The 20,920-nt window shown below is 42.2% G+C and overlaps 3 protein-coding genes across 5 annotated transcripts; 2 read left to right on the forward strand and 1 right to left on the reverse strand.

Moving 5' to 3' along the window:
• Nucleotides 1–782: 782 nt before the first annotated feature.
• tsnaxip1 (translin-associated factor X interacting protein 1) lies at nt 783–5,921 on the reverse strand. The gene is made up of 11 exons (XM_060041773.1): nt 5,737–5,921; nt 5,517–5,595; nt 5,284–5,424; nt 4,884–4,977; nt 4,378–4,574; nt 3,957–4,098; nt 3,411–3,580; nt 3,190–3,315; nt 2,564–2,673; nt 2,023–2,119; nt 783–1,490 (listed from the first exon to the last, which is right to left on the reverse strand). Exons 1-11 carry the CDS (start codon nt 5,787–5,789, stop codon nt 1,383–1,385), a joined length of 1,317 nt encoding a protein of 438 aa, XP_059897756.1. The 5' UTR covers nt 5,790–5,921; the 3' UTR covers nt 783–1,382.
• Nucleotides 5,922–6,223: 302 nt separating this feature from the next.
• LOC132449888 (cholesterol 24-hydroxylase-like) lies at nt 6,224–12,172 on the forward strand. 2 transcript variants are annotated; one of them, XM_060041763.1, is made up of 15 exons: nt 6,224–6,432; nt 6,507–6,584; nt 6,707–6,788; nt 7,260–7,330; nt 7,909–7,995; nt 8,160–8,298; nt 8,467–8,580; nt 8,867–9,029; nt 9,427–9,492; nt 9,656–9,728; nt 9,822–9,906; nt 10,145–10,255; nt 10,378–10,466; nt 10,884–10,950; nt 11,043–12,172. In XM_060041763.1, the coding sequence occupies exons 1-15, from the start codon at nt 6,269–6,271 to the stop codon at nt 11,196–11,198; spliced, it is 1,545 nt and encodes a 514-aa protein (XP_059897746.1). In that variant the 5' UTR covers nt 6,224–6,268; the 3' UTR covers nt 11,199–12,172. The 2 variants fall into 2 exon arrangements, with proteins under 2 accessions (XP_059897746.1, XP_059897745.1); XM_060041762.1 differs by having other exon boundaries at nt 6,225–6,432; nt 7,257–7,330.
• A 3,276-nt stretch (nt 12,173–15,448) lies between these two features.
• Nucleotides 15,449–20,298, forward strand: LOC132449889 (cholesterol 24-hydroxylase-like). Of its 2 annotated transcripts, none has more exons than XM_060041765.1 (15): nt 15,449–15,691; nt 15,766–15,843; nt 15,979–16,060; nt 16,192–16,265; nt 16,737–16,823; nt 16,991–17,129; nt 17,327–17,440; nt 17,722–17,884; nt 18,013–18,075; nt 18,183–18,255; nt 18,361–18,445; nt 18,694–18,804; nt 18,931–19,019; nt 19,160–19,226; nt 19,315–20,298. In XM_060041765.1, exons 1-15 carry the CDS (start codon nt 15,528–15,530, stop codon nt 19,462–19,464), a joined length of 1,539 nt encoding a protein of 512 aa, XP_059897748.1. In that variant the 5' UTR covers nt 15,449–15,527; the 3' UTR covers nt 19,465–20,298. The 2 variants fall into 2 exon arrangements, with proteins under 2 accessions (XP_059897748.1, XP_059897747.1); XM_060041764.1 differs by having other exon boundaries at nt 15,450–15,691; nt 18,010–18,075.
• Nucleotides 20,299–20,920: the final 622 nt, after the last annotated feature.

Consider the following 20,920-nt stretch of genomic DNA (forward strand, 5'->3'; position numbering starts at 1 on the left):
CCATATAGCGGTGTATGGCTTGATGTGGTGCCCTTTGTGGAACTGGTTACATAATTGATATCAACCTGAAGTAGGCCAATATAATTGTTGAAGTCCGACAGGGAAATGATGCATAACGATATGCGTAATTTCCCCCGATACTTACAGTGATAATGGAGTGAGCAACAATAAATGAAAACTTAAACTATACAGCCCTCCCCAAGTAAATGAAACGTCCTCGTTTGTTGATAATGTAACAAAGTTCAAATAATGTGTTAACCTAAGTCCAATTCCCATGGCCTACTTTGTGATTTAGTTTTTACACCTGCTGCACGGCTGTTTGAACAGCTGTAAAAACGACACCCCCCTCCCTCAAATCTCGATGCTGTATCAAGATGTTTAGTATAGCCTATGGTATACCCAGGGGGTCGATGGGCCATATAACTGGTGTATATGCCTGTATTTGTCAGTTTGTTTGCCTGTAAGTGATTCCATGTCTGCCATATAGCCTATGCTTGCGTCAGCTAAAGGTTACTTAGGCAGTCATAGTAGGACATAGAATATGCCTGGCCTGTAGGCCTATGTGTTACGTAAGACACCACTCAGGGGTGTAACTGAGATAACTTTGGAGCAGATAAAGTACCTAAATACAGTTCAGAAAGGCACACACAGATCCAAACCAACCCCTCAATGAACAACACAGAACGTACTGTGTATTTTATTATTAGGCACAAAGAGGCACAAGGAGATCCAAACCACCCATCAATGAACAACACAGAACGTAGCCTACTATTATTGTTGAAGTGTTTTTAATTGAAGTGGTACAATCAACATGTTGTTTGTACATTGTAGGCCTACAGCTATTGGTCAGTATTTGGAACCAAGCCATTAGTATGAAACATTGGGAAATAACTACTTGACTGAAGCTGGGGGGGGATTCTTGGCCTCCTTTATCCACCACTAGGGTTACTGGTTTGCATTCCTTGGTCATGTATGGCACAATACGTACGCTAACCAAGCCGTGTATACATTTGGCAACATCTCTCTGATCAATGAAAACCAACAAAAACACCAACTCCTTGTATCATTAGGGGATTTTCGGTAGACAACACACACAACACACGGACAAACAAATAATCTAACCCCAAAAAGGCCTATTTCACCATGTGTTTAAACAGTTCCCTTCCCTCCAATAGATGTTATCCACTAAGGTTCAACTCGTCTCAGTGTGTACATCCTGAAGCCAATACAATCAAAGTGGAAAACATCACATAATAAATTCACATTCTAAGTACTTAACATAGCAGCCTTTGCATTGCAGGTTCATGCATACAATTAAAAGAAATCCGACAATGAGTCTAGTTTCTGCCGAAGCTTTACGGCAGTCCAAAACATATACGCCGTCAGTCTTGCTGAGGCGCAGGACTGGTCCTGGGGGAGACGTCCAGGCGCTGCAGGAGGGTCTCTGTGTCCAGCTGTAGGGCGTCCTGATCCAGGTCCGCCGCGTCCACCTGCCAGGGGACAGTGAAGGAAGGGCCAGGGCCGGTCATGGAGAGCAGTACTGCGGTAAGGCTTAGCTAAGGTTCCACGTCGACGCAACGCAAGGGGGTTTACAAACCATTGTGTCCTCGCGGACCCTCCTTGCGTCAACCGCAAGGGCCCGACGTGCGCCTCCCAAAAATGTTAACCTTGTGTCGAGGCGGCGCAGCAGCAAGGGCTGTGATTGGTCCGCGCACTTAAACCCGACGCAGAACCAAAACAGGGTCACGACTGCGTCAAAGCGTCTGCGTAGTCATCACTTCGCGTCAACGTGGAACCATAACTAAGCCTTCCGCGACACAAAGAAGACTTTCCTTGTCTCGTTCACCGAGCGATACCACACTATAAGAGGATGCAGGCATTATCAATCGTCGTTGACCTGTTTACCTTCCCTTTTAAGTATCATGTCATTACAGTCTGTTATAGTAACAGTGTGTAGGCCCTAGTGGCGCTCTGTTGTTTCGTCAGCTGATCCGACGCTGTATCTTTTTGGCCATGGCTCACCTGGAATGCCAGGCCTAGGGTGTGGTCCAAAGCAGCAGACTCTAGAGCTGGGTCTAACGACGTAAGGGCAGCGCGCATGTGTGCGACCGACACCGGCCTGGGCAAAAAATGTAAAACACACATCAGAAACCGGAACATCTACCGTGGCTCCAAACAAGACAAACAAACAGCGGCACTCGTTACAGATGCAGGGAGCGGAGCTTCAGGGCTCAGCGGACATGGTCGAGGAGAGACGCAGCAATCGGCCTGTTTGAACAGGCACTGAACAGGCAGTGAACAGGCGGTCAACTGGCACGGCGCTGGTTAGGACCCGAGGAAGGGCAGGGTTGAGTGAGAAGTCATTTGATTGAGCGGCTCTAGAGGAAACTACAAGCAGCAATACGGGAGGGCATAATGGAAATAAAGCTGTGCTCCAAGTGTACAATCTTGTTCAACTATTTGTACAGTCCAACTAGGAAATCCTCTAGTGTATTGGCCAAGTTTTTCTATTTTCTATTTTTATGTGGAAACATGTTTGTGCTATTCAGTGTGTTTTTCCTACCCCTTCCCGTCAAGCAGTTCCCGGAGCTGGTTGATGTACACCTGCCTATCCCCTGATGATGGAGTCCGCACAGGCTCCTGGACATCTCCCTCTTCACCACCATCTCCCTCCTAACAAAACCAGTTGGAAAAAGGAGGATGTGGTCATTTTTTTTATCTAAACCAACAACCTACACTCCATACACTGCATGTGTCAACTCTCTTCAAACAAGGTGCAGATTCACATAACACACTGCTTCTACTAATGTAGATCCCATTTAGACGTAAGGTGTCAGCATCAAACCCTGTTATAAAACCCCATTAACCTGATTACCGACACAACGGCACAAGATAAAGACGAGATATTGAACTCGAATCTCAATATGTTACAAAAAGATATATTGGTGAGAAAAGCATAGGTGGCAAAATATGAATAGGAAGAGTAAAAATACAAAAATACATACTTTGTAAGTTAGTGATATGTAAAATAAAGACTGGGGTTGCCTTGGCTTTGTTTTGAAGTACAGGAGACCAGTTCAAAAGCAATTCACTCAAGATTCGGAGGGTAGTTATATAGTAGGTCAGGTTAACATTTTTGACACAGGTGTCAATCGTTAACAAGAGGATATTAGGATATAGGTAACCAGCCTTGTCGTTATTCTTGAGGTCATCTTCTGGGTTCACACCCGGCTGTACGGCCTCTCTCTTGTGCACCTCTTTCAGGGTGTCATGTTCACTCTTCAACTGGTCAAAGTCCCTCTGTAGCTCCTGCAACTGGAAAAGTAACAGAGGAGCAACCATCACACACAGGCTGCTGTGCGACAGACAGACCTACAGGTAACCACACACACAGTCTGCGTATCCAGTACCTGCAGCAGGGTGCGTTTGTGTGCATCCTCCAGTGCGTCCCAGTCCTGACGAGGCACCACCCCCCAGTACTCTGACTTTATCTTGTTGAGCTCCCCCTCTGTGTTGCTCAGGTCCTTTCGACACACCTTCAACGCAATCTTGAGCTTCACCGGGTCCTTATCCTCATCGTCTATAATTTTTGTGTGTGTGTGTTCGTTGGGGGGGGGGGGGGGGGGGGGGAATGTGTGTTCGTTTTTAGTCACATCATGATCGATTTCTGACAGCACAAGCTTGCACTGAACTATGGGAGACAACTGGTAGTTGAAATTCCATTAGCAAATCTCTGATTGTTAGGATTCAATGAATGTACAGACAGTATGTTCAGCTTCAATACTTTTTTACTATTTACTTAATAATATTAAGCTAGATAATTTAGTACACTGAGACACTTATATTTGGCAATAATATATAGGTCTAGCTCGGAATAATGTCATTGAGAGGTTGCATATATGAACCCCTCCTATCTTATCTCGTATGGCCCCCCCTACATGGAACCCCCGCCTCACACGCGGGTATGTCGTAGGCCTCCTCGTCCGGCTCTGCGGCGCATCGGCACAGGCTGTACTTGAGGAGCAGCAGGCTGCGTGAGTCTCTCTCCTCCCTGTACTGCCGGTACTGACCGGCCAGGTCACACTGCAGGCGGGACACCTGGGGTGGGATATAAGGGGAGGGGGGAGAGGAGTTACTTTGGCAAGAAACAACAGGAAAATAAAGGTACTGGCGGTCCGTCCCGCAGTACCTGCACCTGAAACCAGAGGGCAGTAAAGTGAATGGATTTATTGAGTACAGAGCCGCTGGGGTTGGCCGAAAGAAAACTATAACGATTTCATGGGAATTGCCGTAGACAATAAACACGTCAACAAAACAGGAAGAGGGGACGCCGCTTTGGTAATGGTAGAGAATAAAACGAGTAAAATGCATCCATACCACTGCGTTCTGTCTCTCCTCCTGCTCCCTCATGTCTTCCATGTCCTTCAGAAGCTGTCGTTTGTCTTCCTCCAGGGCTCTCACCTGGGCTTGCCCGTCCTCCCAGCGGGCCAGAACCTTTCGGTTGCACTCCTCCGTCACGAGCAATACCCGCGTCTGGAGCGGCTTCAGCTCCCTGATCTGATTTTGCAGATCCGCTAAAAAACAAATAGGCAATAAATTAATAATATTAATATGTAATATCACCACCATCAATGTGGCTTTGTGACTTCATGTATTGTCTGGTAGTAAATAGTGGCACCAATATAAAGCATATAGGTTAGCACATCAACCAGACTAATCATTTTAAAGAATTCCTGTGCTCGTTTTTTGACAGATTGAAGTTGGATGGTGGTGCATGTGCTTGCTTTTTGACGGATTAAGGTTGGATGGTTATAATGCAATAATGCTTATGTTATATGGTATAGTAGGCTAAATTAAAACTAAAGGGAGAACTACATACAAACCTAAAGAATTTTCATATTCTTTTTGAATGGCACCAAGCAGCGGTTGGTAGTTTCTGAACTCCTCAATGAAACGACCGAAGGCATTGCGATAGACCTGCAAAGAAAAATGTATCAAAAGGGGTACAACAAATGTGCGTGTGTGTGTGTGTGTGTGTGTGTGTGTGTGTGTGTGTGTGTGTGTGTGTGTGTGTGTGTGTGTGTGTGTGTGTGCGTTCGTGCGTGCTCGAGTGCGTGTGTGCGCGCGCATGTTTATGTGCGTGTGTCCGTGTGTGCTCGAGTGCGTGGGTATGCGTGTGTGTGTCCGTTTTTGTCCGTGTATGTGTGTGAATATTCTTAAATACTAATAAAAAATAAACAAAATCGATACAATCCTATAAGTAGTCATGGAGCAAAAACAGACCTGGAGTTTAAGCTCCTGAGAGTGCGGATCCTCTGGGTGAATGGGGTGCAGCTCTCTCTTCACAAACTCCTGCAGCTGTTCCAAAAGCCTTGGCTTCCTCCCAGGCCCTGCGTAGAGGTGATAACCTCCCTTATCCACCAGCTGACAAGGGAATGTATGAATTAAACAATGGAGAACGACGATTTTCCACAATTAATATAATAAAATGCAGTGTATGTGGGGGCCTCCCCTACCTTTCTCGGTGCAGTTGAATTAACAACTATGCTTTCTGCAGAAATCGGTATGTCAGTGTAGGTCGGTATGTCCAGAAGCCTTAGAGTGGAAAGAAAAGGGATATTAGTTATCGTACAACAGACCAGCTAGTACAATGCAACTCGTATGTTTCTGTAATGCCAGGCTAAAGAACGCAACAGGCTAACAAGCAGCTATCACTGTCAACTCTCTGTCTCTCGCCTCGGCTTTTCCGAAGAAACCTGCGGACTCCTTGTAACTTCATGACGCTCCATCACGGACGTTCCTCAACTCTTCGCAGTGTTTGTTGTTAATTGTGTGTACTAGGATTGGCCGGTAGGTCTATATCAACTTAGTTTTATTCACATTTCAGTGCGACTGGCCGGTGTATTTGGTTTCCATAGTAACTAGAAAGGGCGCTGTATGCGTTTGTAATGTAATGTACTATTACGTTAATACTGGAGGCTTAACGCACGAAAACGTTGCTTATGCACGTCCTACATTTCAGAAATAATGTTTACGCACCTCTGAACAGACTGGGCCCCAATTTTAAATGTGTTATTGTTATTGTTTTTATTGAAAGATGGTTTTAACAGCGCATGCAGGAGTATATTCAACGATGCGCTGCGTTGTTAGTGTTTACGGTATCTGTGACCTTTGCCAATCACAGCGTCTCTTGCGAAAAGACCATGCCCTCCTCCACAGCATTGTGAACACCAGAAACAGATTGAACCCTAATAGCCTACCGAGCTGCATGAAACAAGTTAAAATGGGTTTGTTCGACATTCTGACAAACTGGGCCTGTTATGCTATGTTTTATATTTTCCCTCTGATTGCAGTTGCGTTCCTTGTATATTGTTTGTATATCAAACACATTCACATGAAATATGATCATATCCCTGGCCCACCAAGAGACAGGTAAGAACTCTCCAATTATTTTCTGGCTTAGTCGATTGGTAAGCAAGATTTACCAATTACTTTAATCATTGCAGCTTTTTATTTGGGCATTCAACAACAGTGTTAGAGGAAACACGAAGTGATAGAAATCTCCACGACAAATTTATACAGTGGTAAGTAGGTTTATGTTAGAACTGTTGATTGTGCAGGCAGTAGCCCAATTGCCTAAAGAAATAGATGTAAACATTCATTCGTTCATAAACATAAATTAGGATGTCTATTTATTCTTTCACAGGGCTGAAATGTATGGGCCAGTAGTTAGGATTAATACTCTTCACGTCGTTTTTATACTTGTGACATGTCCAGAGACTACTAAGGTAAAATATAAACTACAACCAAGCAGTTGAACATGAAGGAATTGCTCAATAAAGAGTCCCTAGGTCGAAATCCTTGCACTTCATGGTAACACTTTATAATAAGGTGCCATAATAAATAGCAAACGAGTCATTCCTAACTCTTGTTAATATTTGTTAATTGGTGCTAAAAAATATCACTTTGGCACATGTTAATAGCTGCCCTAACCCTGTTAATAACGGCCCTAACCCTAACCCTAACCATAACACACGGCCCTAACCCTAACACATGACCATAAGCCTAACCCTATGACCAGTGACACTCTGTAGTCTGTGGAAAAAAACCATTAATTTGTGCCGAATAGATATCTTAGTAACAATTAAGAAATATGAACAAAGCGTTAGGTAATGACTAGTTTGCTATTTATTATGGCACCTTATTCAGTGTTACCGACTTCATTATTTCATAATTGTTTTTCCGGATGATTTCAGAAGATCTTGATGTCTCCCAAATACCCTAAAGCTAAAATTGTATTCAAACAACTCCATGGACTTTTTGGAAAAAGGTAGGCCTAATCCTATGGTTTATGATCTTTTAAACACATGTCATTAATATAAACACAAATGTATGCTGTATTGTATTGCAATTATAATTAACTCTCAATATCACATTTGTTTCGATGAAATCTTGAACATAAAATATTGACAATTAGAATTGAGTGTAGGTGTATTTCAGATTGCATCATTAAGTAAGTGTTTGAGGGAATTATGACCGCTAGCTCAAGTGCTTAGAGAAAGAACTGAGTGTAAAATGACAGTAGCCTACAAATCATAACAGATACATTTGGGCAAACAGCAAAAGGCTTAACGGAGAAACAAGGCTGTCTCTTGCACAAATGCTCACCCGCTCGCTCCAACCAGTTTGGAGAGGAATGTAGCCAGAATTTTGAAGAGGTATAATGGGTGCCGTGCCAAGGGAGACAAAGTCCGTGTAAACTGAGTTATTTTTTCTTATTCTCATCATGTTATAAATGAGTATGTAATGTGGGAGAAAGTTCATTCGACCCATTTTTTATAATCAAACAATCGTTGTCATTTCAAATTCTCCAAATCGTACACACTTTTCTCTATTCCCCCAACATAGGTTTCTGGGAAGTGGCTTGCTTACAGCTACCAACCACGAGCAGTGGTATAAACAACGACGGATTATGGACCCTGCCTTCAGCAGTCTGTAGGTTGACACTAGTGTAATTCATGAGCAAGCAAGATGACCTTTGCCTTTTCAAAATCGATTCAAATATTAAAAAAATCCTATTTTGTACGGGGACATTGCAGGGACAGGCCTCGATACAATGCTTTCTGTGCTGACCCCAAGACTTCTCGTTTAATTTCCAGGTACCTCAGGGGCCTGATGGGGAACTTCAACGAGGGGGCAGAAAACCTTATGGATGAACTCACAAAGTTAGAAGACAGCAAAAAAGAAGCAAAGATGCTCGAGTTGGTCCGCCGTGTGACCTTAGAAGTCCTCACCAAGGTAATCCATCCAAACGTCTGTCCTCCACGTGTTAGTAAGTGAATGACCGTCAATTAATAATTGACAGGTTACTTTCATTGTCCTCGTTCCACTGCTCACAGATTGTTTTCCTTCAAAAGACTAGAAAATATCTAAACGTTCTGCTGATGTTTTATTACCAATATTCAGGTGGCCTTTGGAAGGGATTTGGACCTAAACAAAAACAAGGACTCACCTTTCCCTAGAGCCATTGAGGCATGTCTGAAAGGCATGGTCCCAAACCTCCGCGACATTTTATTTCAGGTATACATGCTGTCTTTTAGGTATGGCATCAATATGCATATTTGTTAACACCGGATACTACGTATTACTATTTATTAAACACTTGTATTGCTTTTGTGAACAGCAGTGAATTTAAGTAGTATGTTATTAAGGAGCAGTAAGGAATGAGTATCCTGAACAAGTGGTCCTTCAGGTTAGCTGCAGACATTCAAAATCGAACCCAGAAAGTTTTTGATGGAAGTTGAACACCCCAGCTCTCTATACAATACTACCCCTGCTTTAATGTTTGAGCATTTAACTGTTCCAGCTAATGCCGAAGAACCGACCGTTCGTCAAGGAGGTGAGGGAGGCGTGCCAGCTTCTGCGGACCACAGGGGAAGCCTGGATCTCCAAACGGAGAACTGACGTCCAAAATGGTGAAGATGTACCCAAAGACATCCTCACTCAGATCATCAAATCAGCTGGACAAGGTTGGGTTCAAAATACTATGAAAAAATGCTGTTCATGAATGGCAATGCCTTGAAATGAATTGGTTGCCGAGAAAAAGAGACGCAGGGGAGTCAATGCAGTAGGAGTACTGTCCTGCGATTGGTCAACCTGGTGGATAGCATCCTAGGTCCCTACATGACGACAGTAATACAGGATGAATCCCAACCCAATTCACTATAGATTCAGAAAATAATTACCTATTATTAAGGTTGTTTTTATTTAAAGAACAACTTAATATTGAATGATGCTTTGCCCAGATGTAGGTAACCTGAATTCAGTCGTTCCAACTACCTTTCAATGTGAAGCACATAAAGGCTAAGTCCTTGAATGGATCATTTGATATTTGGATCGAAGAATAAACACTTTTTTTTTTGGCAGAAGAGAAAATTACCAAAGAAGATGAGGATGTTATGTTGGACAATTTTGTGACGATCTTCATCGCGGGTAAGTCTGGATATAAATGTGCCTTTATCCCATTACACGTTGGGTAGACATAATTATACACTTGCTTTATGAAACACCTTGAAAATGAATAATTGACCCATATGCTTGGTGATCTGCTTCTCGTTATTTAAAGCATTAATTGTATTGAGACATCAACTTTCAGGACAGGATACTACAGCCAGTCAGCTTGCATTCTGCATCATGGAACTCGGAAGAAACCCTGACGTCATGCAAAAGTAATAGGCACCACAAGAAGCAAAACTATAATTAATTAATTATTTAATCTGGAGATTGACATAGACATTCCTGTTACCTGTTATGTTCACCAGAGCGCAGAAAGAGGTGGATGCTGTTCTTGGAATGAAGCAGGAGATTAGCTATGATGATTTGGGAGAGCTGACCTACCTCTCACAGGTACATCCTTTATATGGATCAAGATGAAGGGCCAAACATTTATTTAAATGTATTTCTTTACGTCTGCATCGCTAAGAGTATGACACTGTATATAGCTTTATATTTCATGCATTGTTTTGTAGATTATTTTTGCACTTTTGTTCCCTTTCATTCTTATAACTGTACTTTTCACGGGGACAAGCTTATTTCCAGTCTGGGATTTAAGAGTCATTCTACCTTATCTTATGTGTTCTGACAGGTACTGAAGGAGACCCTTAGGTTGTATCCCTCTGCTCCTGGAACTTCTCGTGAGATACCAGAGGACATGACCATCAGTGGTATTCACATACCTGCAGGAGTTGTGGGCAGGGTCAGTTGCTACAGTTTATTTAGCAATCTCGCCAAATGCGTACACTTCATAGAAAGGTCAATATTATTCACGTTATAAATAGTGAAAGTAATATTATTTGTGTATTGTGGTGTGTTTTACAGTTTGACTCTTATGTCTGTGGGAGGATGGAAACATTCTTCAAGGACCCACTGACGTTTGATCCGGACCGGTTTCATCCAGACACTCCCAAGTAAGCACTAAGCAGTCTACATTAAGAGGAGAAGAGTGGTTGCTCTGATTGGTTGAAGGTCTATCAATTTCAGTGCAGAAGCACTTTGGTTTGTGCCCGTTGATTACAACCGTTGGAAATCTCAAATGTACTGGGATGTTTCAGACTAAAACGCATGTCAGGCTAATCGTTTATATTATCAATTCACAAAAAAATGTAACCTCAAATAATCAACGATATTATTTGAACAGCTCGCCCATTGATATTCAATTGTTACCCTCCAAATGAAAACAACTTTTATAGAATAACGGTGTCTTCATATTGTTTTAATTGAAGCAGAGGGTCAATCTTTCAATGCAAACTGCTGACTTTCCACATTCATTTCAGTTGACAGTCTTTAAAGAGTATTGTGTATTCACTGCAGCCATCTTCCTGTAGGCCTTACTACTGTTACTACCCCTTCGGTCTCGGACCACGCTCCTGTCTGGGACAGAAGTTTGCACAGGTGGGTGACACAGGTAGACAGACCAAACGTCCAAACGTCCCTGAAAAATAATCCAGAAACACAAACTGAGCATGTGTATGATGTGATTCCAGATGGAGGCTAAGGTGGTGATGGCCAAGCTGCTTCAGAGGTTTGAGTTCAGCCTGGTACCAGGACAGTCCTTTGGCATCCTGGACACTGCAACCCTGAGGCCCAAGAGCGGGGTTGTTTGCAACATTAAACACAGGAATCCCAATATTTTGCAATGAACGATCCTTCAGGTGACCTCTCTCTCTTGTGGCATGTGTATTGCGGAGCGACTGAAACCTACCTGTTGCATCCTTGAGAAAGATACCTCAATCAAATTCATCATTGTTCAATCAAAAATTGAGGATGAATCTATTTGCAGTCAGACATAGTCAAATTAAAGGTAATTCCTGCAAACAAATTATGTTACTATTAATTATGAATGTAGAGTATCAACAATTATTTCAGAAATATATGGGTCATTATGGGTGAACTCCATGAACATATCTCTCTCATATAATAAGGCCCAATTAGGCCATATAATTTCGCTACAGATTTTCCGCCAGTACAAAACATAGACCCATAGGGTGCGGTATAGCCCAGCTCAGTTACGGCCAGCGTTTCCACCACTGACAGTAACCTAATGCTTGGGCTCGCCCACCAAGCAGTGGGCGAGCTCGACTAATACTATAAAAATGTATTTATAACTATTGATAAAAAATATATATACAACACAAATACGGTTTCCTCTCATAAACATGTCTTAGGATGTATATTTATTCTTTCACAGGGCTGAAATGTATAGGCCAGTTGTTAGGATAAATGTCTGTCCAGAGGCTACAAAGGTAAAATATTAAGTTATTCCAGTACATCCACAAGTCAGCAGTTGAACAAGAAGGAATTGCTCAATAAAGAGTGCAAAGGTCAAAATATTTGCCCTTTATTATTTAATAATTGTATTTCCAGGAAATCTTGATGTCCCCCAAGTAGCCTACTTTGTGACTTCATGAATTGTCTCGTAATAAATATTGTGGCACCAATTTAAATCATATTAGGCCTACTTCCCACATCCACCAGACATATCATTTTAAAGAATAATTTCTGTGCTTGTTTTATCCCTGAAGAGAAATGTGATGGTGATGTTATAATGCTATAATGGTTATGTTATATGGTATAGTAAATTAAAACTAAAAGTCGAACTAAATACAAACCTAAAGCGTTTTCATATTCTCTTTGAATGGAACCAAGCAGCGATTGATAGTTTCTGAACTACTTAATGAAACGACGGAAGGCATAGAGTGGCGAAGTCACGCCCCTTCCGGTAGGGCTCATGGGACCTATGAGATCGAAAAATATGAATGGGTGTCTGGAGAGAAAATAAATATTTTCTGGTCCCAGTCTTTATATGCCCTGGATTACACATATGTTGTTTGTGGGTTTAAATGATAATTTTTCATGCAAAGAAAACTAAAAATGTTCGTGAAGTTTGATAATTTTAGGTTTTATGTGAGGCCGCTTTGTGAACTACAGCTCTTCGCTGCTCTCGACGCATGATATACGTCGCCACACCCGCCCTTGGAACCGCTTGGAACTCGGCACAGAGATGGCGATCTCTCTGCCCCACTTCATCGCTTTTTCCAAGGGGAGGATAAAAGCATCGAAAGAGGTGAAAACCATTATAAGTCGGGGCACGTGCAGAGTTTCAGTTATGCCGATGGGAAGATTGTCGGTCTTCTCCACGCCAGTCGCAGGGAGTGTGACGTCACATACGAGCCGTGTAGTCTTTCTTGTTGTGTTTTCTCTACAGCCTTTATCTGAACAATTGCACAATAAACGGTCGAACTCTTTGCATGAAAAATTATCCTTTAAATCCACAAACAACATATGTGTAATCCAGGGCATATAAAGACCGGGACCAGAAAATAATTATTTTCTCTCCATTGACACCCATTCATATTTTTCGATCTCATAGGTCCCATGAGCCCTACCGGAAGGGGCGTGACTTCGCCACTCTATTGCGATAGACCTGTATGCAAAGATAAATGCATTGAAGGTGGTACCGTATTTTCCGCACTATAAGGCGCACTTAAAAGCCTTTAATTTTCTCAAAAAACGACAGTGCGACTTATGATCCGGAGCGCCATATGGCGAACACAGGAACACTTAGGCCCCGTCCACACGGAGCCGAAATAGGCGAAAACGATCCGATTTCGTTTTATGCGGGAGGAATATCTCCGTAAAGACGGACTCATTTCGAAACCGCATCGAGCTGTAGAAACGCTGTAGTAAATATTCAAGGCGCTGGTTCTCCACGGAAAAAGTGGAGCGCATCAAACCTGCGCGGCGTGTGCGCTGAATACAAACATTCAGTCACGAGGAGTTTCAACCTTTTAAATTGAGCAGAAATACTTTTTAATGTACATTTAGTAACTACATTTATCAAGGGGCTTTATTTAAAGCTATAAAAAGAATACAAATAAAATAATAAATAGGCCTATTTAAAATTCAACGCAACTCTGACGTCCCCCAGCTGGTGTGGACCGTACGTCCACCCCAGAAGCGCTTTGGTCGCTCATAAAGTTTCGCTGCGAATATTTCTGTTCTCTTTGGTCGCTCAAGTCGCTCATGACGTAGGCCTACAATTCAATTATGCAGACGCATTTAAAGGAGCCGTAGGCTATGCTTTTAGTACAGACAGCCATATCACAGAGTGAACTCCCATACACCTTGGCCATATTGCAGAGACCGTTTTGCTTGTTGGATAAAGTGCTTCGAAGTAGGACAGTGATTCCCCTCCAATATATATATATAAAAAAAACTCCTAAAATGTAATTACAACCGAGAACAAAAAAACGTTGCGTGCTGTAGTAGGCTAGTTAAAATATGTTTCACTGATCTGCATCTGCAAATCATGATCTGCACTCATTCGTCGCACTAAAAACAAATAGACATTGGCGCACATGGCTAATTTTATACGTGCACAGGACTGGTTGGCTCCGCAAGACAAATAATGGAACATATCTATTTATCAAGGCCTTTCTTTCTATCTATTTATCAACGCGTGTCTAGTTTTAATGTGATGTATTGTGTGTGTCCAGTCAGACTTGTTCTGTGTGGTCTTGTAGGCTACTGTCCTGTGTGTTAAAAATCGATACAATCCTATAAGGAGTCATGGAGCAAACCGACCTGGAGTTAGGCGGCACTCACACTAGGCCATCTGGCCATGGCCGTTTTCACACCTAACCGTGCTCAAATCTGCCAGTGTGAGTGTGGCCAGTCTGGCCAGGCCGGGCCAATTTGGCCACTTGGGAGAGGTGTGCTGCCACGGTACGGGCCGCTACGGTACAGATGCTAATGAGCCGACACGCGCACACGCATGGCTACGCAACCTGAGCTGGATGACGTATAGTCCATGCGACGACCATGGACATAATAAAGGCGACGAGCCTTCTTTCCCATTAAACGGTAAACATGGCGCGGTTCAACTGTTGGTGTGTTCTCTGTGTTGTTGTCCATTGTTAAAACTCTGACTGGCGGGAGACTTTATTATGGTCCATGCAGCGGAGCGGACGCTTGGTGATGACGTGTTACGACGTAATGACGTATGTACAAGAGCCTACCGTGGGCCACAGTGCGGCGGCTGCGGCCAGATGGCCTAGCGTGAGTGCAAGCCCTGAGATTGCGGATCCTCTTGTGCCCCGTTTACACGAAGGGAAACGCAGATATTTCCACGCGGTTTGGCCTCTCATTTACACGAAAACGCTGTTTTTGTCACAAAACGATCATTTCTAAAAACTCCGGCCAAAGTGGAGATTTCTGAAAACGCCGGTTATATGTTGTCGTGTCAACGGGGGAAAACAGGGTTTTAGGTTCTGAAACGTCACATTATGCGCCAGGAAATGCTTAACGTCATATGAGCGCCCTATGTTTACAGTTTGTTTGTTACGGGAAGACGCTCCTGTTATTCGTTGTTGATTCTGCGGATTCTGATTGGCTTGCATATGGCTTTAATTGCGCTCGACGGCGTATTTATGCGTTTTGATGTAAACGACAACTATTTTGAAAACGATGTTGTGTGCACAATGTTATTTTTGAAAACGGAGGGGGGGAATATTCGTTTCTAATACCCTGCTACGTATAAACGTGGCGGTGAATGGTGTGCAGCTCTCTTCACAAACTCTTCCAGCTGTTTCAGAAGCCTTGGCTTCCTCCCCGGCCCTGCGTAGAGATAACTCCTTTATCCACCAGCTGATAAGGGAAAGTATGACAATGGTTAACCGGAGGCTAGCGCATTTGAACGTTGTTTATGCACTTCTTAAATTTCTGAAATAACGTTTACGCACCTCTTAACAGACTGGACCTCAATTTTAAATGTATTATAGTTATTGTTATTATTGAATTATGGTTTTAACAGCGCATGCAGGAGTATTCAACGTTAGGCTGCGTTTCCACGGTATCTGTGACCATTATGACCAAACACATCGTCAGCGAAAAGACTATGCCCTGCCCTCCTCCACAGCATTGTGAACACCAGAAACAGATTGAACCCTTCTAATAGCCTACCGAACTGCATGAAACAAGTTAAAATGGGTTTGTTTTACATTCTGACAAACTGGGCCTGTTATGCTATTTGCTATAGTTTCCTTCTGATTGCAGTTGCGTTCCTTGTTTATTGTTTGTATATCAAACACGTTCACATGAAATATGATCATATCCCTGGCCCCCCAAGAGACAGGTAAGAACTCTCCAATTATTTTCTCGCTTAGTCGATTGGTAAGCAAGATTAACCAATTACTTTGATCATTGCAGCTTTTTATTTGGGCATTCAACAACAGTGTTGGAGGAAACACGAAGTGATAGAAATCTTCACGACAAATTCCTACAGTGGTAAGTAGGTTTATGTTAGAACTGTTGATTGTGCAGGCATTAGCTCAACCATTACTAAAATGACGGTAATAAAAAAAGAAAAATACGGTTTGCACTGATAAACATATTTTAGGATGTCTATTTATTCTTTCACAGGGCTGAAATGTATGGGCCAGTTGTTAGGATTAATACTCTTCACGTCGTTGCAATACTTGTGACATGTCCAGAGGCTACCAAGGTAAACTATTACGTTATTCCAGTGCATCCACAAGCCTGCAGTTGAACAGGAAGGAATTGCTCAATTATGAGGGCAAAGTTCAAAATCTTTGGACTTCATTATTTAATAATTGTATTTCTGGGTGATTTCAGGAGATCTTGATGTCCTCCAAGTACCCTAAAGCTAAAATTGTATTCAAACAACTCCATGGACTTTTTGGAGAAAGGTAATCTCATGGTTTATTGATTATTTAAACGCATGCCATTAATATAAACACACATGTATGCTGTAATGTAATGCAATTATAATTATCACTCAATATCACATTTGTGTTGTATAGGAATAAAGATGCAATGTCAAAGAACTCTAGTCTGAGCTTACTCCATTAGCTCAAGCGCTTAAACTGAGTGTAAAATAATAGTAGCCTACAAATCGGAATAACTGTCTCTTGCAAGGCTGTCTCTTGCACAAAGGCTCTCCCGCTCGCTCCAACCAGAATTTTGAAGAGGTATAATGGGCGCCGCGCCAAGGTAGACAAAGTCAGAGTAAACAGTTTTTTTTTTTTCCATGCTTATTCTCATCAAGTTATAATTGAGAATGTAATGTGGGAGAAAGTATTGGTTCATTCAACCCTTTTTTTATTTGTAATTTCAAATTCTCCAAATCGTACACACTTTTCACTATTCCCCCAATATAGGTTTCTTGGAAATGGCTTGGTTACAGCTACCGATCATGAGCAGTGGTATAAACAACGACGGATTATGGACCCTGCCTTCAGCAGTCTGTAAGTTGGCACCAGTGTAATTCATGAGCAAGGAAGATGACCTTTGCCATTTCAAAATCGATTCAAATATTAAAAAAAAAATCCTATTTTGTACGGGAACATTGCAGGGACAGGCCTCGATACAATGCTTTCTGTGCTGACCCCAAGACTTCTCGTTTAATATCCAGGTACCTCAGGGGTCTGATGGGGACCTTCAACGAGAGGGCAGAAAACCTCATGGATGAACTCACAAAGTTAGCAGACAGCAAAAAAGAAGCAAAGATGCTCCAGTTGGTCAACCGTGTGACCTTAGATGTCATCACCAAGGTAATCCATCCAAACATCTGTCCTCCATGTGATAGTTAGTGAATGAATGTGAATGAAGAGTTTACAGGTTACTTCATTGTCCTTGTTTCCTGCCTGGTTGCCCAAAAATTTTCATTGCTCACAGATCCCATTCTCAGAAAACGGTTTTCCTTCAAAAGCATTATACATTCTACTGATGTTTTATTACTATTTTTCAGTTGGCCTTTGGAATGGATTTGGATCTCCACAAAAACCATGAATCACCTTTCCCTAGAGCCATTGAGACGTGTCTGAAAGGCATGGTTCCTTACGTCCGAGACATGCTTTTTCAGGTACATGCTCATTTTTTCAGATATGAAATCGATATGCATGTTTGTTCACGCTGGATACTACGTATTACTACTCTTTGGACACTTGTATTGCTTTTATGAGCAACAGTGAATTTAAATACTATGTTATTAAGGAGAAGTAAGGAGTCAGGTATCCTGCCCAAGGGGTCCATTGGTTAGCTGAAGACATTGGGAATCGAACCCAGAAACTTTTTGATGGAAGTTGAAGACCTCAGCTCTCTATACAATTCTACCCCATATGATTGAACATTTAACTCTTTCAGCTAAACCCAAAAAACCGGCCGTTCATCAAAGAGGTGAGGGAGGCGTGCCAGCTTCTGCGGACCACAGGGGAAGCCTGGATCTCCAAACGGAGAACCGCCATCCAAAATGGTGAAGATGTACCCAAAGACATCCTCACTCAGATCATCAAATCAGCTGGACAAGGTTGGGTTCCAAATCCTATGATAAAATGCAGTTCATAAAGAGCAATGCCTTGAAATTGATTGTTTGCCAGTGAGGACACCAATTAAGAGGGAAGGATAGAAGAATTAATACTTTATTTATCGCAGTAGAGGAAATGACTAAAGAAGATGAGGATCTTATGTTGGACAACTTTGTGACGTTCTTCATTGCGGGTAAGTATCAATATAAACGTGAATTTATAACTTTATAATTTTCATAGACATAATTATCTTGATGAGGAATCATTTCTCAATATGTATTGAGAAATAACTGCTTTCAGGACAGGAAACTACAGCCAATCAGCTTGCATTCTGCATCATGGAGCTAGCAAGAAACCCTGACGTCATGGGAAAGTAAGACACCACGAGAAGAAATTAGCAACTTCAATTCAAGTTAATGTGGAGATTGACATAGACATTCCTGTAACCTTATGTGTGACCTTACGATATGTTCACCAGAGCGCAGAAAGAGGTGGATGCTGTTCTTGGAATGAAGCAGGAGATTAGCTATGATGATTTGGGAGAGCTGACCTACCTCTCACAGGTACATCCTTCATAAGGATCAAGATGAAGGGCCAAACATTTCTTGACGTGCATGTCTTTACATCTACATTGCTAAGAGTATTACAGTGTACATAGCTTATATTTTGTGAATTGTTTTGTAGTTTTCTTTTGCATTTTTGTATCATTGCATCATCATTCCTTATAACTTTACTGAACTTTTCTCGGACAAGCTTATTTCCCGTCTGGGATTGAAGAGTCATCCTTCCTTATCTTATATTCTTCTGACAGGTGCTGAAGGAGACCCTTAGGATGTATGCCACGGCTCCGGGAACTTCTCGTGATTTGCCGGCGGACATGACAATCAGTGGTGTTCACGTACCTGCAGGAGTTATGTGCATGGTCAGTTGCTACAGTTTCTCTAGCAGTCTTCTTGAGACTGAATGAGTTTCATAGAAAAGTAAATATTCGCAACTGATGAATGGTGTCAATGATATCAGTTGAAGTGTATTGTTGTGTGCATTACAGTTTGACTCCTACGTCTGTGGGAGGATGGACAAATTCTTCAAGGACCCACTGACGTTTGATCCGGACCGGTTTCATACTGACGCTCCCAAGTAAGCAGTCTACATTAAAAGGAGCGTAGTGGATATTTAATGGTAAAATCCTGGGAACAAGAACAATCTACGCGCTCATGTTTATGTTCACTAAGAAGGAAAGAGAGTGTTGCGTATTCACTGCAGCCATCTTCCTGTAGGCCTTACTACTGTTACTACCCCTTCGCTCTCGGACCACGCTCCTGTCTGGGACAGAAGTTTGCACAGGTGGGTGACACAGGTAGATACACCAAACATGCTAACTCCGATAAGAATCCAGAATCACAAACTGAGCATGTGTATGATGTGATTCCAGATGGAGGCTAAGGTGGTGATGGCCAAATTGCTTCAGAGGTTTGAGTTCAGCCTGGTGCCAGGACAGTCCTTTGACATCCTGGACACTGGAACCTTGAGGCCTAAGAGCGGGGTCGTTTGCAACATTGCACACAGAAATCCCAACATATGAAACTTTATTTTGCAATGAGCAATTCTTCAGGTGACCTCTCTCTTGGGGCAGGTGGAAATCGGTGACTATAAATATACTGGGTTTGATTCCCAACGATCTACCGGTTGCATTCTTGAGAAAGATCGCTCAATCAAATTCATCATTGTTTACTGATTTTCCGCCAGCACGCAGCATAGACCCATAGAAGCTATACATATGGTCTGCTACTAACTACATGATTCTCCATCACGGATCTTCATCAACTATTATGTTTGTTAATGTATTTACATGATGGGACTGGCAGGTATGCCTATCATGAACTTAGTTTTGGTCACGTTTTTCTGCGATATGTCGATGTCTTGCAGGATTCTCTTGCTCGCCAGCTCTATCCGTCTGTAACGTGTATAAGAAATACTTTGAATATTTTATTGAATTTCCTGCTGAAATATGTATATCAGTGGCGGCTGGTGGTTTTTAAAGTGAGGGAGGAAGGACTGCACGCTTGTTTGCCATTGGCCTGCTTGCACAGTTGGTGTATATGGCGGCATAAGAATGTGAGACTCAAGTTGTTTCCGGGTGTTTTGGTGAACCACAAAATAGTAGGGAGGGATAGTTATGTGAATAAAATTGATACAAAGCCACCAGTGGCATCACTGTAATTTGAAAGGCAGCATGTCTTTGAAATGGATTACAAGGGCAGAAGGAAAGGATGCAAAGCGCAGTATTCAAATCAGGCCTAATCTGGATTTGTAAAAGTAAATAAAAAAACCTGGGCCTATTTTTGCCCTCAATGACTGAAGTTATTGGTTGTAATTTAGCTATGTTTATTTTCAGTTACAATTGTTGTAAGAAAAGACTCGAGACCAAAAGTGATGCCATTTCAAATGCATCATGCTCTGAATCATTCACCCTTTCCACAATATCAAACAGAACTGTCAGAGTAACAAACTAGTAAAAGAACGAGAACATTATTTCAAACAACCTGATCGATAGGCATGGTGCCCAGCAAGGAATGTCGCATAGCAGCACCAACGTGAACTTGCCCTATCAAGATTTTTCACATCAGTCAAACCCTGAACAGCCCACGTTGGAGATTTGCCATTATTCATTAGCAAACAGGGACAGCAATACAGTCGATTGCTAGTAATGCTACCAGTAAGCCATGAGTACCTAGCAAACCATGTAGCACCCACAACACTGACGATGCCATTACATTTGGTGATGTCGATTTTGCGAAGTGGACGTGGTCTGCCTTTTTCTTTGGTCGCTAACTTTGCACTGTAACTCAATGAATGGAATGCTTTGTAATTAAACATGAACAATGTCCTCTGTTTCCACTGTTTCCATTGTACAATTTATTCGCAAATGTTAGAATCTCGTTATCCTCCAGAAGATTTCTCCGGCTTTGTGTCTCGACTGTTAAGGTTGTGTTAATATTGGAATTCACAGCCCATCTGCTTCAGAAGAACTATACCCT

The sequence above is a fragment of the Gadus macrocephalus genome, chromosome 21, assembly GCF_031168955.1.
Source record: "Gadus macrocephalus chromosome 21, ASM3116895v1".
NCBI classification, from domain to species: Eukaryota; Metazoa; Chordata; class Actinopteri; order Gadiformes; family Gadidae; genus Gadus; species Gadus macrocephalus.

Coding starts and splice junctions, on each gene's coding strand:
- tsnaxip1 (XM_060041773.1), bottom strand. CDS start 5,789: ATGGAGCGTCATGAAGTTACAAGGAGTCCGCAGGTTTCTTCGGAAAAG. Junction 5,596..5,736: donor GTTTCTTCGGAAAAGCCGAG/GCGAGAGACAGA, acceptor TTCCACTCTAAG/GCTTCTGGACATACCGACCT. Junction 2,120..2,563: donor GAACTGCTTGACGGGAAGGG/GTAGGAAAAACA, acceptor TTTTTTGCCCAG/GCCGGTGTCGGTCGCACACA.
- LOC132449888 (XM_060041762.1), top strand. CDS start 6,269: ATGAAACAAGTTAAAATGGGTTTGTTCGACATTCTGACAAACTGGGCC. Junction 7,331..7,908: donor CATGGACTTTTTGGAAAAAG/GTAGGCCTAATC, acceptor CCCCCAACATAG/GTTTCTGGGAAGTGGCTTGC. Junction 8,299..8,466: donor CCTTAGAAGTCCTCACCAAG/GTAATCCATCCA, acceptor ACCAATATTCAG/GTGGCCTTTGGAAGGGATTT.
- LOC132449889 (XM_060041764.1), top strand. CDS start 15,528: ATGAAACAAGTTAAAATGGGTTTGTTTTACATTCTGACAAACTGGGCC. Junction 16,824..16,990: donor GACCCTGCCTTCAGCAGTCT/GTAAGTTGGCAC, acceptor TTTAATATCCAG/GTACCTCAGGGGTCTGATGG. Junction 18,076..18,182: donor TGTGACGTTCTTCATTGCGG/GTAAGTATCAAT, acceptor AACTGCTTTCAG/GACAGGAAACTACAGCCAAT.